At 34.1% G+C, this 13,261-nt stretch overlaps 1 protein-coding gene across 1 annotated transcript in view; it reads right to left on the reverse strand.

The window, feature by feature from the left end:
* Window positions 1-550: 550 nt before the first annotated feature.
* The window catches only part of LOC129225897 (monocyte to macrophage differentiation factor 2-like), a 111,878-nt gene continuing 99,167 nt past the window's right edge, over window positions 551-13,261 (reverse strand). Inside the window, exon 7 of the mRNA XM_054860428.1 lies at window positions 551-828. Within this exon, the coding sequence (XP_054716403.1) occupies window positions 610-828 (219 nt within the window). The 3' untranslated portion in view covers window positions 551-609. The remainder of the gene's footprint in view (window positions 829-13,261) is intronic.

The raw sequence follows: 13,261 nt of genomic DNA on the forward strand, positions 1-13,261 counted from the left end.
AGGGAAGCTGGGAAGCAATATATGGTTAGCATCTCATAGGTGATCGTGTAACTAAAACGGGTGCTTACAGAAGGTTTTTTTTTTCTCTTTTTCGAATGGGGTTGCCTTAGCCTTTTGCAGATCTAATGTAATCCCCCGATATGACAACCAGACTTTCATGTGTCACCATTAAGCCACGGATATCAATTGCCCAAAGAATTTCGACGCCCAGTTTCCTAACAGTGGAGACACCTGAGCTCTCATAGTGCAACATTGCACTAGGAATTTCATTTTTACAATAGTATTCAAAGCCAAACGAACACTCAAGTGCACTTTTACTTGCCACGTAGTTATACGATAAGGCCGCTGACGGTTTTCTGCATCTTGAAATCCACCGACTAGTTACTTGTACCGCAGATTCAAACCCAGACCCAGGAACCTAAAAGGAAAACTCCTTACCACCAGGTCACCCTGCCGCCAAGTGACAGAAAGTTAAGTCGGAGAAAATTCACCTCTGTATTTTATCAAAATTAAGCTTCAATAAATAGTTTAATTTTAAATTTCAAGAAGCTGAAGAATTCGTCACATGCTCACGTCACGCGTTTCGCCATCACCAATCAATCATCTTCATCAAGATGGAATTTCCTTCTGTGTTGGCACAGAATTCTGGTCTTCGTCGTTAATGAGGTACTTGTAGACGGCGTAGAAGTGAAAGGTGGCCCCGATGTTGACAAACAAGTGCCAGATGGCGTGCGCACACGGGATGCGCCCGTCGCACTTGAAGAACACCACGCCGGTCATGTAGATGACGCCTCCGATGCACAGCTCCCACATGCCAGAAGATTCATGCTATTCGGAAACAAAAGCGAAATTAGTTTCTCGCGTTAACTTTTCGTGTTATAATGCTTGTGACATCGAATAACAATTCACATACAGAGTGATTCGAAAGGAATGGTGGAGTTTTAAGCGTGTGTAATGCGCGCAGTGTTGCCAGATGGTCAAATCCAGATTTCCCCAATTCCTTTCCAATTTTCCCCCAACAAGCGATGTTTTCTACCAAAATTCCCCAAATTCAAAAATTATTTTTCCACTAATATTTTCAGGAAATAAATCGACTTGAAAAAAAAATTTTCCCCCCAAATAACCAAATTTTCTTAAAAACTCCCCAACTTTTTTTTTCTTCCCATTTTTGCTTTTTTTTTTTTTTGTCTTCTTTATCAATATCTTTCTTTATCTGTACTAATAATAAAGCTGAAAGTCTCTCTGTCAGGATCTCTGTGACGATACAAACAATGTAGCTACTACTTCTTGACGTGAATCTAAATAAGAAAAAAAATTCTTTTTTCCTTGAGTTGTTTTCCCCAAGAAAAAAAAATTTCCCCAAAGAATTCTCTTCAAAACCCATTTCCCCAAAATTTCCCCAGAGAGCACTAGATTTCCCCAAAATGGGGAAATTTCCCCCAATCTGGCAAGACTGAACGCGCGAGAAAAAAAAAAGGTTCGAAATCAAATGTTTTTATGCATACTTAAGCCGTTCTAAAAGGTTCCATGTGCCCTCCTCCTGAAGCGTGCATAATGTCAGTGCTCAAACTCCTGTCATGCACGTTGCAGTATTTATGCAGTCACAGAAGCAATTGCTGCAGTGACCCACTTTTTCAGTTCAAGATTAGCAATGTGTTAGGGGGTATAAACACGCTATATCCTTTACATATCTCCACAAGAAGAAACCACAGGCCAAAACCTGTTAGGCCTGGTGACTATGGGAAGCAATCATAAAGTGCTAAATCACCTCTACCTTGATCGCCATTTTGACTAACTGAATAATATTAATACAACATGCAGAGACATCTAGCGGTAGCCAATAGAAACTTTATAATTGGCTCTTTCATTCAAGCTCCACCAAAGTGCTGTAGATCCAATGTTCCCAAAACCATAAGCCTTATAATGGAACCAGCGTTGTCCGGTTTTTTCCACCCCGGAAAAAACTTGCTAGGACAAAATACTTTTTTGTCCTTTTCGTCCACTTTTCTCCAGTACAGGGCCATTCCTATGGGGCGGTAACTTACTGAATAAAATTTCTAGCTTGTTTTATTTGTATTTATAACACAAAATATACTGAAAAATGTCCCGTTCCACCGAATTGAATGGCCCGACATTAAAATTTCTAAATTAACGAGCTGATGTGTGCATCACATGACTTCCTTTTACTCCAATTTAAAGTCATTTTCTCATTATTGTCAGTTTTAATATGATTCAATAGTTTACTCTCTAAATATCACCAACAGTGGCCAAATTGAAACCAGATTTAAAAAAAAAAAATTCGCCAAATTTGTCGCCAATTTGTCGCCAAGTTTTGTCGCCAATTTGGCGACAAAACTTGGCGACCAAAAGACTGGCGATATATCGCCAAGTGTCCGCCAAATTATAACACCACTTTAGTTTACATCGAAATTAACAATGATTTCCCCCCAAAAAGGGGCAAAAGATCCCCTTTGGAGCATACGAATGCAACCAAAAAAAAAAGGTGCACAACTAGACCCCACTAGGAGTCTACCTACCAAATTTCAACTTTCTAGGACATTCCGTTCTTGAGTTATGCGACATACATACACACATACATACGTACATACAGACGTCACGGGAAAACTCGTTGTAATTAACTCGGGGATCGTCAAAATGGATATTGCGGGTGTCTGTACGTTCCTAGGCAAATACCCACGTGTGGTCGTTTAGAAAAAAAACTCAACATTCATTTAGGGGTGAGCGAAATGGAAATTAAGGCCGATTTTTGGGTGAAATTTTTTTCGCGAATACAATACTTCCTTTTTTGTAAAAGGAAGTAAAAATGATGAACTTAACGATAATAAACAAATATGTTGATTCTTAAAAAAGGATGGAAGCTTTTTTATGGTAAGATGTTTATAAAAACTAAATTACTGACATTTTTAAAATGTACTGAATAACGATTAATAAACTACGTGCATTTGCTGTAAATTATTAAAATCTTAACTGTCACATAGCAGTTTCATTGTCAATTCATGCATTTATAAAATTGAAGCAAGAGACAAAGGTCATGAAGTTTTGAGTGTAGAACCAAAAGTTATAAAATGAATAAACAAGTTGATGTTGTGAAGGAATTGTTATAGCGTGGCTCTGATTAAGTTGAAGCTTGACCTTGACTTTGTTCACTTCTTTTTTGGGAAGTTCAGGGAAACGGACCTCTTAATGCTGCACGGATTTGAATACTTTTGCAAAACTTCTACAAAAGGAACCTAACTCAACTCGGTGCAACACATCCTTTCTTGTTACCCCAAGAGGGAATAAGGGAGTTATGTAAGGTCAAACGTCAACAAAAAAGGTCAAGCATCAATTAAAAAATACCAACATTTACTATTTTTACATTGGATGCATTATGATTCATAAAAACTAAGATGATTACTTGTTTTTTTACTAAACCTATAAATATTAATATACAGTCAATTCGCATAAATCAAATCTAAAGAGACCGACGAAAAAGTTCGACATATCGGAAATTCGACTTACCGTTAGTTTTGGTTTTCGACATTTTAATAATAAAAGCCATCAAATATTTTGATTAATATGTACATATTGTTACGGATACGGTGCGACTTCCAACTTTCTTGAAAGGACGACACAGTTCTTGAGAAACACACAGGAGATTTATTTACACTATGTACAGGAAAGATCGTTGACAACTGCTAAATTAATCATCAGCAATTAAGCAAATATCAATCAACACCGTAAACTCAACGGATTACACTCGTATTTACATCCAAATACGAAAAACAACACAGCGAAATGCCTCGCAATAAACAGAGCTAATACACTCTCAGTACAAATTCTCAATCGAGACTGACTTTTTATTCCGCGGAGACTATTTATAAATCCTTGAAAAGTTTACACAATGTTCCATTGAGAAGTTTCGATAACATTCTACAAATATCTCGTACTTTCTTTTTATTCATTCACAAATATTATCAATGAAAAAAAATAGGGGCACCGTATAGTTCAGTCGAATGTCAGGGGGTTGTATATTCATTGCAAGAAACTATTTACAGGTTACGTTACTACAATAATTTTAGATGAAAGATAATGGAACAAACGCCCTAATTTGCTAGATTACGACAAATTAATCACAAAAAAAAATTACTACTTACAGAATTTGTAACAATATAACAGACAAATTTACAGAACTTAATTTTTTTCCTCACAATATGTAGTTTCTCCGTGAAGAGTTCTGAAGACGAAGTTGTGTCTGGTCTTGAACTTCTCCAGCCATCCAGAACTGGCGTGGAAATTTTCTATGTTCAGTAATATAGCAAAATTCGTTGTTTTTTCAAGCAGCAAAGACCCGCTTACAGGAATGGCATGGTCTTGATTTCGATACTGCTAGAACCACTCAGAAATGGTGCACATCTTCATTCGTTTCAAATTTGGATTCATGGATTCGTACCGCTTTTGAAGAATCTTTCTTTTTACTTTCTTCTTTATCTAATATATAGAAGAAAGTATTGGATTCGTGCAAATTTTCGAATTTCGAATTTTGACGGATTCGAACGTTTTGGTGTGCTGAGTCCATTTCGACTATTTTTGGAAAAAGTCTGTCTGTCTGTGTGTATGTGTGTATGTGTGTCACGTCTGTGTGTGACCAGTTTTTTGTGGTCGCTCTACAGCAAAAACTACCGCATGAAATCGAACGAAATTTGGTACACATATGTGCCGCTATGTGAACTTGTGCCCATTGGTTTTTGGCGCGAATTCCTCCAAGGGGGGTGGAGCAATGGGACTTTTTTGAGTTGCGCGTGCTTGCTATTCCTCGGGAAGTAACTGGCGGAATCAAACAAAATTTGGTCCATATGTTGCCATTAACAGGAACAGGTGCTGATTCAATTTTGGTGTCAATAACTCAAATGGGGGTTGAGCTATAGAACGTTTTTTGTCGTCAATTGTGACTGCTGTATCTCCAGAAATAATGAACGGAATGAAGAAAAAATTTATCGGCAAGTAGCCCTTAGTGGGTATAAGAGCTGATTTTATTTTGGTGTCAACAGCTAAAAAGGGGGTAGCGCAATCACCCGTTCTTTTTTTCCATTGTGAGTGCCCTATCTCAAGAAGTAATGCTACGTTCTGGTTTAAATTTGGAATATATGTGAATCCATATGTAAACAGGCTTCGGTTCAATTTTGACGCCAATCGCTCCAAGAGGTGTTGATTTTTTTTTTTTTTTTTTTTGCGAATAAAAATAGCTTTATTAATGCAACAATAAGAAAGATAAATCGTAATAGATTGTCGTCTGCGTATTTCTCGTGATTTTAATTGTATGGAAATGATCGGAAATATTATCTCCATGATTTAAAATTTTTAACTGCTGCCATCTTATGTTTGTTAACAAATAAAATATTTGTAATTAATTCAAGCAAGGCTTTTAAAATAACTTTCAATTTTCGCTCTTTGCTTTGCTTTTGCAATAATTCATACATTGGGATGGTCGTCAAGTTTTTGCATGTGTAATTTTGTTTTTGTTGAGAATATTGCTTCCTCATCAAGCATGGGGAGGGATCAGAAAAAAAAAAAGAAAAAAAAAAATATATATATATATAGAAGAAAGTTTCGTGATGGCCACAACATACTAGTTGATTGTTGAATTCCTTTTAGTGCCATAAATAAAATTTACTTCACTTTCTAAATCTAAGGTTATTAGCTTTCGCTTAGACATCTTTAATAGTAAAGACAAATCTTACTCTTTCTCTCGGGAACTTATCGGCAAATGATCGAACTAAAGAATGAAGGGAACGCATCTTAACTTACGACCAAACGGCACGACCTTGAGGATCACGGATATGGAAAAAATTCTAGATATAGGTCATTTCCCACTAGATATGAGACCAGGCAAAGCGGTTTGACTGCATAGGCCCTAGTTTGGCTGTAACGAGGGTCCAAAGTTCCTAGTTTGGACCCAGAAACGCAATGGCGTTTTCATTGGAATTTCAGACTTCGACACTAAGTTCGATGTCCCAACGCATTTGGCATCTTTTGTTAGTGCAGCAAGTGGAAGGGAGAACACCTATGTATTTATGGGCATTACTTAAGTTACTTGAAAAGTAGAAACGATCTCGTATTTTTGTTTTTTGTGTGCCATGTGCAATAAATTAGAGCTTTTTCCCCTCTCTCATTTTTTGCATAGACTAATAATAAGAGTAGACCGAGCTTTCTCACTCTTGCTGATGAAGAAAATTGGTTCATAGATGTATCATGTGACTAGTGGAAGGGCTTGGCGAAGACTTTGGCAGCATGGTTGCTAGATGGTAGCATTATCTATAGTTTGGGCACTCGACATGTATTTTAAGACAATGTGTTTTCATTAAAAAAAACTTCCAGGTGCAGAGATTGAACTGTTTTTCTTTTAGTTATGCATTATTTTGACATTAGTAATAGTTTTTGATCAGTTTTCGGTAACTTTTATTTCATTTGGAGCTGCCAGCGTTGGCGTGAACGAAATGGCGTAAACGGTTTGCATTAACGCAAAAATGTACTAATCGGTATCTTAAATTGAAACTGTATGTAAAAATCTTACTGTTTGCTGATTCTTCTTGGTCGCTTGCATCTTTTATTGCTTAGAGAGTTATTGAATTTGAATAAAGAAAATGCACAATACTATCTAAACGAAAAACTCACTATATTAACAAAATATTTACAACTTAGAACAACAAATTTACAAATCGGACTCCATAAAAGATCATTCTTCCGTGTTCCATCAATTCTATTTATTTTATTTCGCGCTGGCGTTGATCGTCTGCTACGATTAACGCCCGCTGTTGCTAGGATATCCACCAGTCACATGGTTTGGTTTATGAGCAGCAAAAGGGTTGCCATAGCTCGGTCTACTCTTATTATTAGTCTATGATTTTTTGCTTATCATTGTAGAATATCTTTGATAGCAGACGATAAATATCCTGTAAAAGTAAATGCTTTCATTAGCAAACGTATACTTTTTGCTAGAAGATAATTAATACAAAACGGAAATAATTAGTTTCATTTGCAAAGTACTGTTATTGTTCTGTAGTTATGTTATTTTGGCATTCAAATTATTAAAATTAAAAGTAGTGTCCAATTTAAATTTGAGAACCACTTATTAAAATATAGTACTGAACGTAATTAATTCAAAGGTGCATACAAATGGCTCATATTGAAGTACGAGAGCAGAAAAGGGGGGAAAAAATGGTAAAGAAACTCCATTACAATTCTGGATCCAAATTAGCAACTTTGGATCCCTGTTGCAGCCTAACTAGGGCTAGAACTAACCAGTTGCCTTAACAACTTGACTGCTTAAAAGCAGATTCGTAGTCCAGCAACGTGTCTAAAAGTGTAAACAATATAGTACAAGAAAAGAAAACAAGCTATACTCATCTCCGCACGTTCTAAGACCCTGGGCTCAACAGGTGTTCTTCTTGCTTTAGAGATCTAATGTGCAGGAATTGCAAGTGAAGGTGAATGAATTTTTCTCTCATAGTCACTTGTTTCTTTCTTTCTCTTTCTCTCCCCCCCATTCTTCCGAAATAAATTTCGAGTCATCTTTGAAAAAACTTCGAGTTAAAGGAAGTTATCTTTGAGATATTGAGAATAATTAGCATGGAATTAAATAAAAGGGGATCGAGACTTGATAAAAACTTCGAGTTATAGAAAAATTCAAGTTATTGGACTTTGAGTTATCGCGAATTGACTGTATATTTATTTAAAATATTTTGAATATGAGAAATTAATCTTTTCTTTTTCCAGTAATACGCAATAACATTGTAACACAACTATGTTCGACTACTTCATTTTGCTGATTACTTCTTCAATAAAAATTAGTCATGCCGAAGTGTTATTAACATTTTCGTTGGATTTATTAGATTGATTAACTTACAATTATTTCATTTTAATTACGTAATTAATTTCAAAAGGTTTTGCTGTAAATAAATATTACAATAACATTATAATTTAATTGAATGATGCAATAATTCTATCTCATATTTAGTAACATAATTACACATATAGTAACAATTTTATGCATTAAGAATATGGAAAATCAATGGATTTTTATTTTGTCCAATGTTGTTCATTTTGTCCAATTTCTTCCGGTTTCCCGGACTTATTAAAAAAAAGGGGGTTTTTATAAAAAATACCAACCCTGTATGGAACTCCACTATTCTTTTGGAATCACACTGTACTTGTGTCATTGCATGTCAAACTAACAAGGGACTTAACCTGACCATCTCAGATTTTCATGAAACTTTCAGCGATCTTACTTTCTGACTTTTTAAATTTTTATATGTATATATTTTTTTTAAATCTATCATTCATTATGGTTGATTAAATAATGTTTGAAATTCATTTAAAAGCTTCTTCTCCTACTTACCGACAGTGGTTTAAAGTATTATAATTCAAGATTTCTGAGTGAATTTCATTTATCACTATTATTTGATATGCAACTTGTATAGTTTTCAAAATATATATATATATACTAGCAAAAATACCCGGCGTTGCCTGGGTCAGTAATAATTGTGAGAAACAATCGCTACTTTCTTTTGTTTTCTGTTTTAACTGAAAGAACTCAAAACACACCGCTTTGACGTCATTATAAATTGAGCTTCATCCTTACCCATAAAAGTAAAAAAGCAGTAAGTATAAAGAACGAAAGAGTATTCATTTAGAAACGAAATCGCAAAGTGAAGCATATAAAAATTTGAAGAATTTCCGAAATGTATCTAACAAAAACAAAGATCATTAAAAAAAAACTGTGCGCTTTATTTACTTAAATAGTACAAACACAAAAAAAAGTGAGTTTCCAAATGTTTAAATGACTTTAGACTCATGTTTGCTCCGGAGAAGCCTTGATTCAAAATTTACATTATGATTACTTTTAATATTGCTGTTGTTAGGCAACGAATTTTCGAAACAATGGGTTTAACCTTTAATCATTTGATGTGGAAATTACATGACATTTACTGTTTTCGATCACGACGCTCTTAAACTAAATTTTTTAGCAATAAATTATAGCCTAAGTTGTTCCCCGATTATGTAGCTATCAATGGTGAAAAAATGGTTAAAATCCCTCAAGTAATTTTGAAGTTTACCACGGACATCCGGACAGAGATTAGTCCTTTATGTATAAAGATGAGGATGCAATTCCTAAGAAAGCAATGTCATGCTTACTCCAGAGAGGCCTTGATTCAAAATTTACATTATGATTACTTTTAATATTGCTGTTGTTAGGCAACGAATTTTCGAAACAATGGGTTTAATCATAGACTAATAATGAGAGTAGACCGAGCTTTCCCAGACTTGCTGATGAAAAAATTGGTTCATGGATACATCATGTGACTGGTGGGAGGCTTGGCAAAAATTTTGGCAGCATGGTTGCTAGATGGCGGGATTATCTATAGTTTGGCACTCGACATATATTTTAATACGTAATATGTTTTTATTATAATTTTTTTTCCAAGTGCAGAGATTGAACTGTTTTTCTTTTAGTTATGCATTATTTTGACATTAGTAATTAGTTTTTGATCACAATTTTCAGTAACTTTTATTTCATTCGGAACTGCTACGTCAGCGTTGGCGTAAACGTAATGGCGTAAACGTTTTGCGTTAACGCAAAAATGTACTAATCGGTATCTTAAATTGAAATTGTAGGTAAAAATCTTACCGTTTGCGGATTCTTTTTGGGCGCTTGCATATTCAATTGCTTAGAGAGTTATTGAAATTGAATAAAGAAAATGCACAATACTATCTAAACGAAAAACTCACAATATTAGCAAAATATTTACAACTAAGAATAACAAATTTACAAATCGGACTCCATAAAAGATTATTCTTTCGTGTGCCATCAATTCTATTCATTTTATTTCTGGATTTAATTTATTTTATTTTTAATCGTCTGTTATGATCAACGCCCGCTGTTGCTAGGATATCCATCAGTCACATGGTTTGGTTTATGAGCAGCAAAAGGATTGCCATAGCTCGGTCTACTCTTATTATTAGTCTGCGGGTTTAATCTTTAATCAATTGATGTGGAAATTACATGACATTTACTGTTTTCGATCACAACGTTCTTAAACTAAGTTTTTTAGCAATAAATTATAGCCTAAGTTGTTCCCCGATTATGTAGCTATCTATGGTGAAAATATGGTTAAAATCCCTCAAGTAGTTTTGAAGTTTAACCCCGGACATCCGGACAGAGATTAGCCCTTTATGAATAAAGATGAGGATGCAATTCCTAAGAAAGCAATGTCATGCTTGCTCCAGAGAAGCCTTGATTCAAAATTTACATTATGATTACTTTTAATGTTCCTGTTGTTAGGCAACGAATTTTCGAAACAATATGTTTAATCTTTAATCATTTAATGTGGAAATTACAGGACATTTACTGTTTTCGATCACGATGTTCTTAAACTAAGTTTTTTAGCAATAAATTATAGCCTAAGTTGTTCCCCGATTATGTAGCTATCTATGGTGAAAAAATGGTTAAAATCCCTCCAGTAGTTTTGACGTTTACCCCGGACATCCGGACAGAGATTAGCCCTTTATGTATATATATATATATATATATATATATATATATATATATATATATATATATATATATATATATATTATCAAAACTTTAAAAACATTTTGAGAAAGTGTTTTGTGAAAAACATCTGTGCCTTTGCCATGTATTTAATGAATACATCCAAAAATGTTCTGATTGGGACTATGAAGGAATCAGTAGTTACTGTTTGATTATCGATTACATGGAAAGGTTAATATCCGGTTTATAGGCGGAAATGGACATATCTATTAGTTTATAGGGGTGTTAGTTGGTTTGTTTCAGATGTGCACTTTTGCCCCTCTATTATTTAGCCTTAGTTTTGTAAAAATGAAAATTTGCCCACAGCAAATTTTTAAAATCTTAAGTATATTCGACATATATTCTCACTGCAAAAGTTAATTGATTTATTTATTCGCAACAAACTTTTGAGCTTACTATTTTGCTTTTACGTTCCTGAACCAGTGGTTGGAAGTAGCGCGCTACAAGTAGCGACGCTACTGTAGTAGCTACATTTTTTAGTAGTTTGTAGTGTAGCGCACTACTTTTTTAAAAAAAGTAGTGTAGTGAGTAGTTAACTACAAAAAATAGTAGTTTGTAGCGATTTCTGGAAACTACTTTTAAATAAACTGAAAAAAAAAATCAAGGTTCAAACAAATTTAACTGGCGTAAATTTTACACAAGGTACATCATCAGATGCAATGAGAAATAAGACTCATAAAAATACCAGCTGACCTCAGGCATTTCATTTTGACGCCATACGTTCTATCTGTTTGACGCCATTAGTTTGTAAACGTAATTTTCATATTTCACCAATATTTATATGGAAAAAAGCACTTATCTTCGCAAAAATGAAGATAGCGGTGATTTCGCAAGTTGAAAATTTTGTGAATTTTATATGAACAGACCGAAGATTGTAAAATAAAAATATTTTAGCGAGGCTTAAATTTTCGACAGTATTCACCTAATAAAAAGAAGCTACTAAAAATGTTATAGAAAAGGAAAAAATTGAGCTGTTCTGGAGGACTTACAATAAATACCAGCATTACAGTGTATGAGAGTATGATAACGGGCATTTTTCATAGTGTCTTCTGATGAGTTAATTTATCAATCGTTTTTTGTTCAAACCTCTTACGGTGTGTGTGTATAAGGGTGTCCCCCCCCCAAAAAAAATCGAAAGTTGATTTTTCAAGTCGCACACTCTTATATGTTATCCTTTTACGTCAAAAAAAAAAAAAAAATCATATAATTTGAACAACGGCAACAAGTGCCGATTATGTCTGAAAGTGAGAACCAGCACTTGTAATGCTAGGCAAAATTAAAATAAAATGTTTTTTTAGAAACTAAAAATTTATGTTGATAAAACATTGCTCCTATACCCCACATATGCACCTCAAAAACATGTATTTAAATTAAAAGCCATTTAGATATCCCACACGTGGCCTAACATTTATAATTAACCGACTTCAAAAAGGAGGCGGTTATCAGTTCATACCGTATGTATGTTTTTTTTTTTTTTTGTTTGTCCACTCATAGCGTCCCACCTAGTGAACCGATTTTGATGATTCTTTTTTTAATGGATAGAGGATGGCTCAACTTAGGTCCCATTACTTCGTTTGACCATATTTGTTCTTTAGAAAAAAAGTTATGGGCAAAAAACAGTAAATTTCCCTATTAAATGATTAAAATGATATTGTAGCGAAGTTCGCACTTTTCATCCGTGGATAGCGGTGGCTCAGTGGTAGAATTCTCGTCTCCCACACGAGCGACCCGGGTTCAAATCCCGACTAGGACAAAGTGAATTTTACTAAAATTTCGTTTCTACTGTTTCCCGTATTTTCTCGAATGTTCTATTAATTTCTGTATCTTTCCAAGTCTGGAAAGTTCCAGCACTTTCTCAAGTTGTATATAAGGAGATGTAACGTTCATTCGTGATTCTGAATAAAGATCTCGAGTTGAGACTAACGAGTATTCGCTTCATTTGGCTTTCACATTGTCTTCGCTATCTTCATCTACGCGACAATATGAAACTCATTGTTATAAAAGTTTGGTGCCATATAACTGTAACATTAATAGTAATTGTAATGATAATTTTGAATAAAGGCTTTTCTAAAGCAATACAGTGATATTGAGCCGCACTTCTTACTAGGTAACTTCTTACTTTTACTGAAATATCTACATTTACACTAAAAAGAATGAAATAAAAAAATTTTGAAAAAAAAAATAGAACCGACTTCAAAATTGCTCTAAAAAGTGAAAAATAATTTTATTCTTTAAACACCATCGATAATACTTTTAAACATAATTTTTGAAGTTGGCGCAAAAACAAAAAGTAAAATCCATTGTAACCATGCTTCGTTCATATTTTTATCAAAAAATCATCCAAAGTTAGGAACGAAACATTTATATCGTTACTCAAATATGCTGTTATCAATGCGTAATGCATGTGGCAGTGAAGAAACTGGACCTGGTTAAATTTATACTTGTAGTTGAGTTATGGCTGTGAATGATTTTATCGATCGTTTTTGCGCCAACTTCAAAAATTATGTTTAAAAGTATTATCGGTGTTTAAAGAATAAAATTATTTTTCACTTTTTAGAGCAGTTTTGAAGTCGGTTCTATTTTTTTTCAAAATTTTTTTATTTTTTTCATCAAAAAATTAAGTTTTTGATACACATTTTCAGAAAAGTA

This window comes from Uloborus diversus, chromosome 7 (assembly GCF_026930045.1).
Source record: "Uloborus diversus isolate 005 chromosome 7, Udiv.v.3.1, whole genome shotgun sequence".
Classification (NCBI taxonomy): Eukaryota; Metazoa; Arthropoda; class Arachnida; order Araneae; family Uloboridae; genus Uloborus; species Uloborus diversus.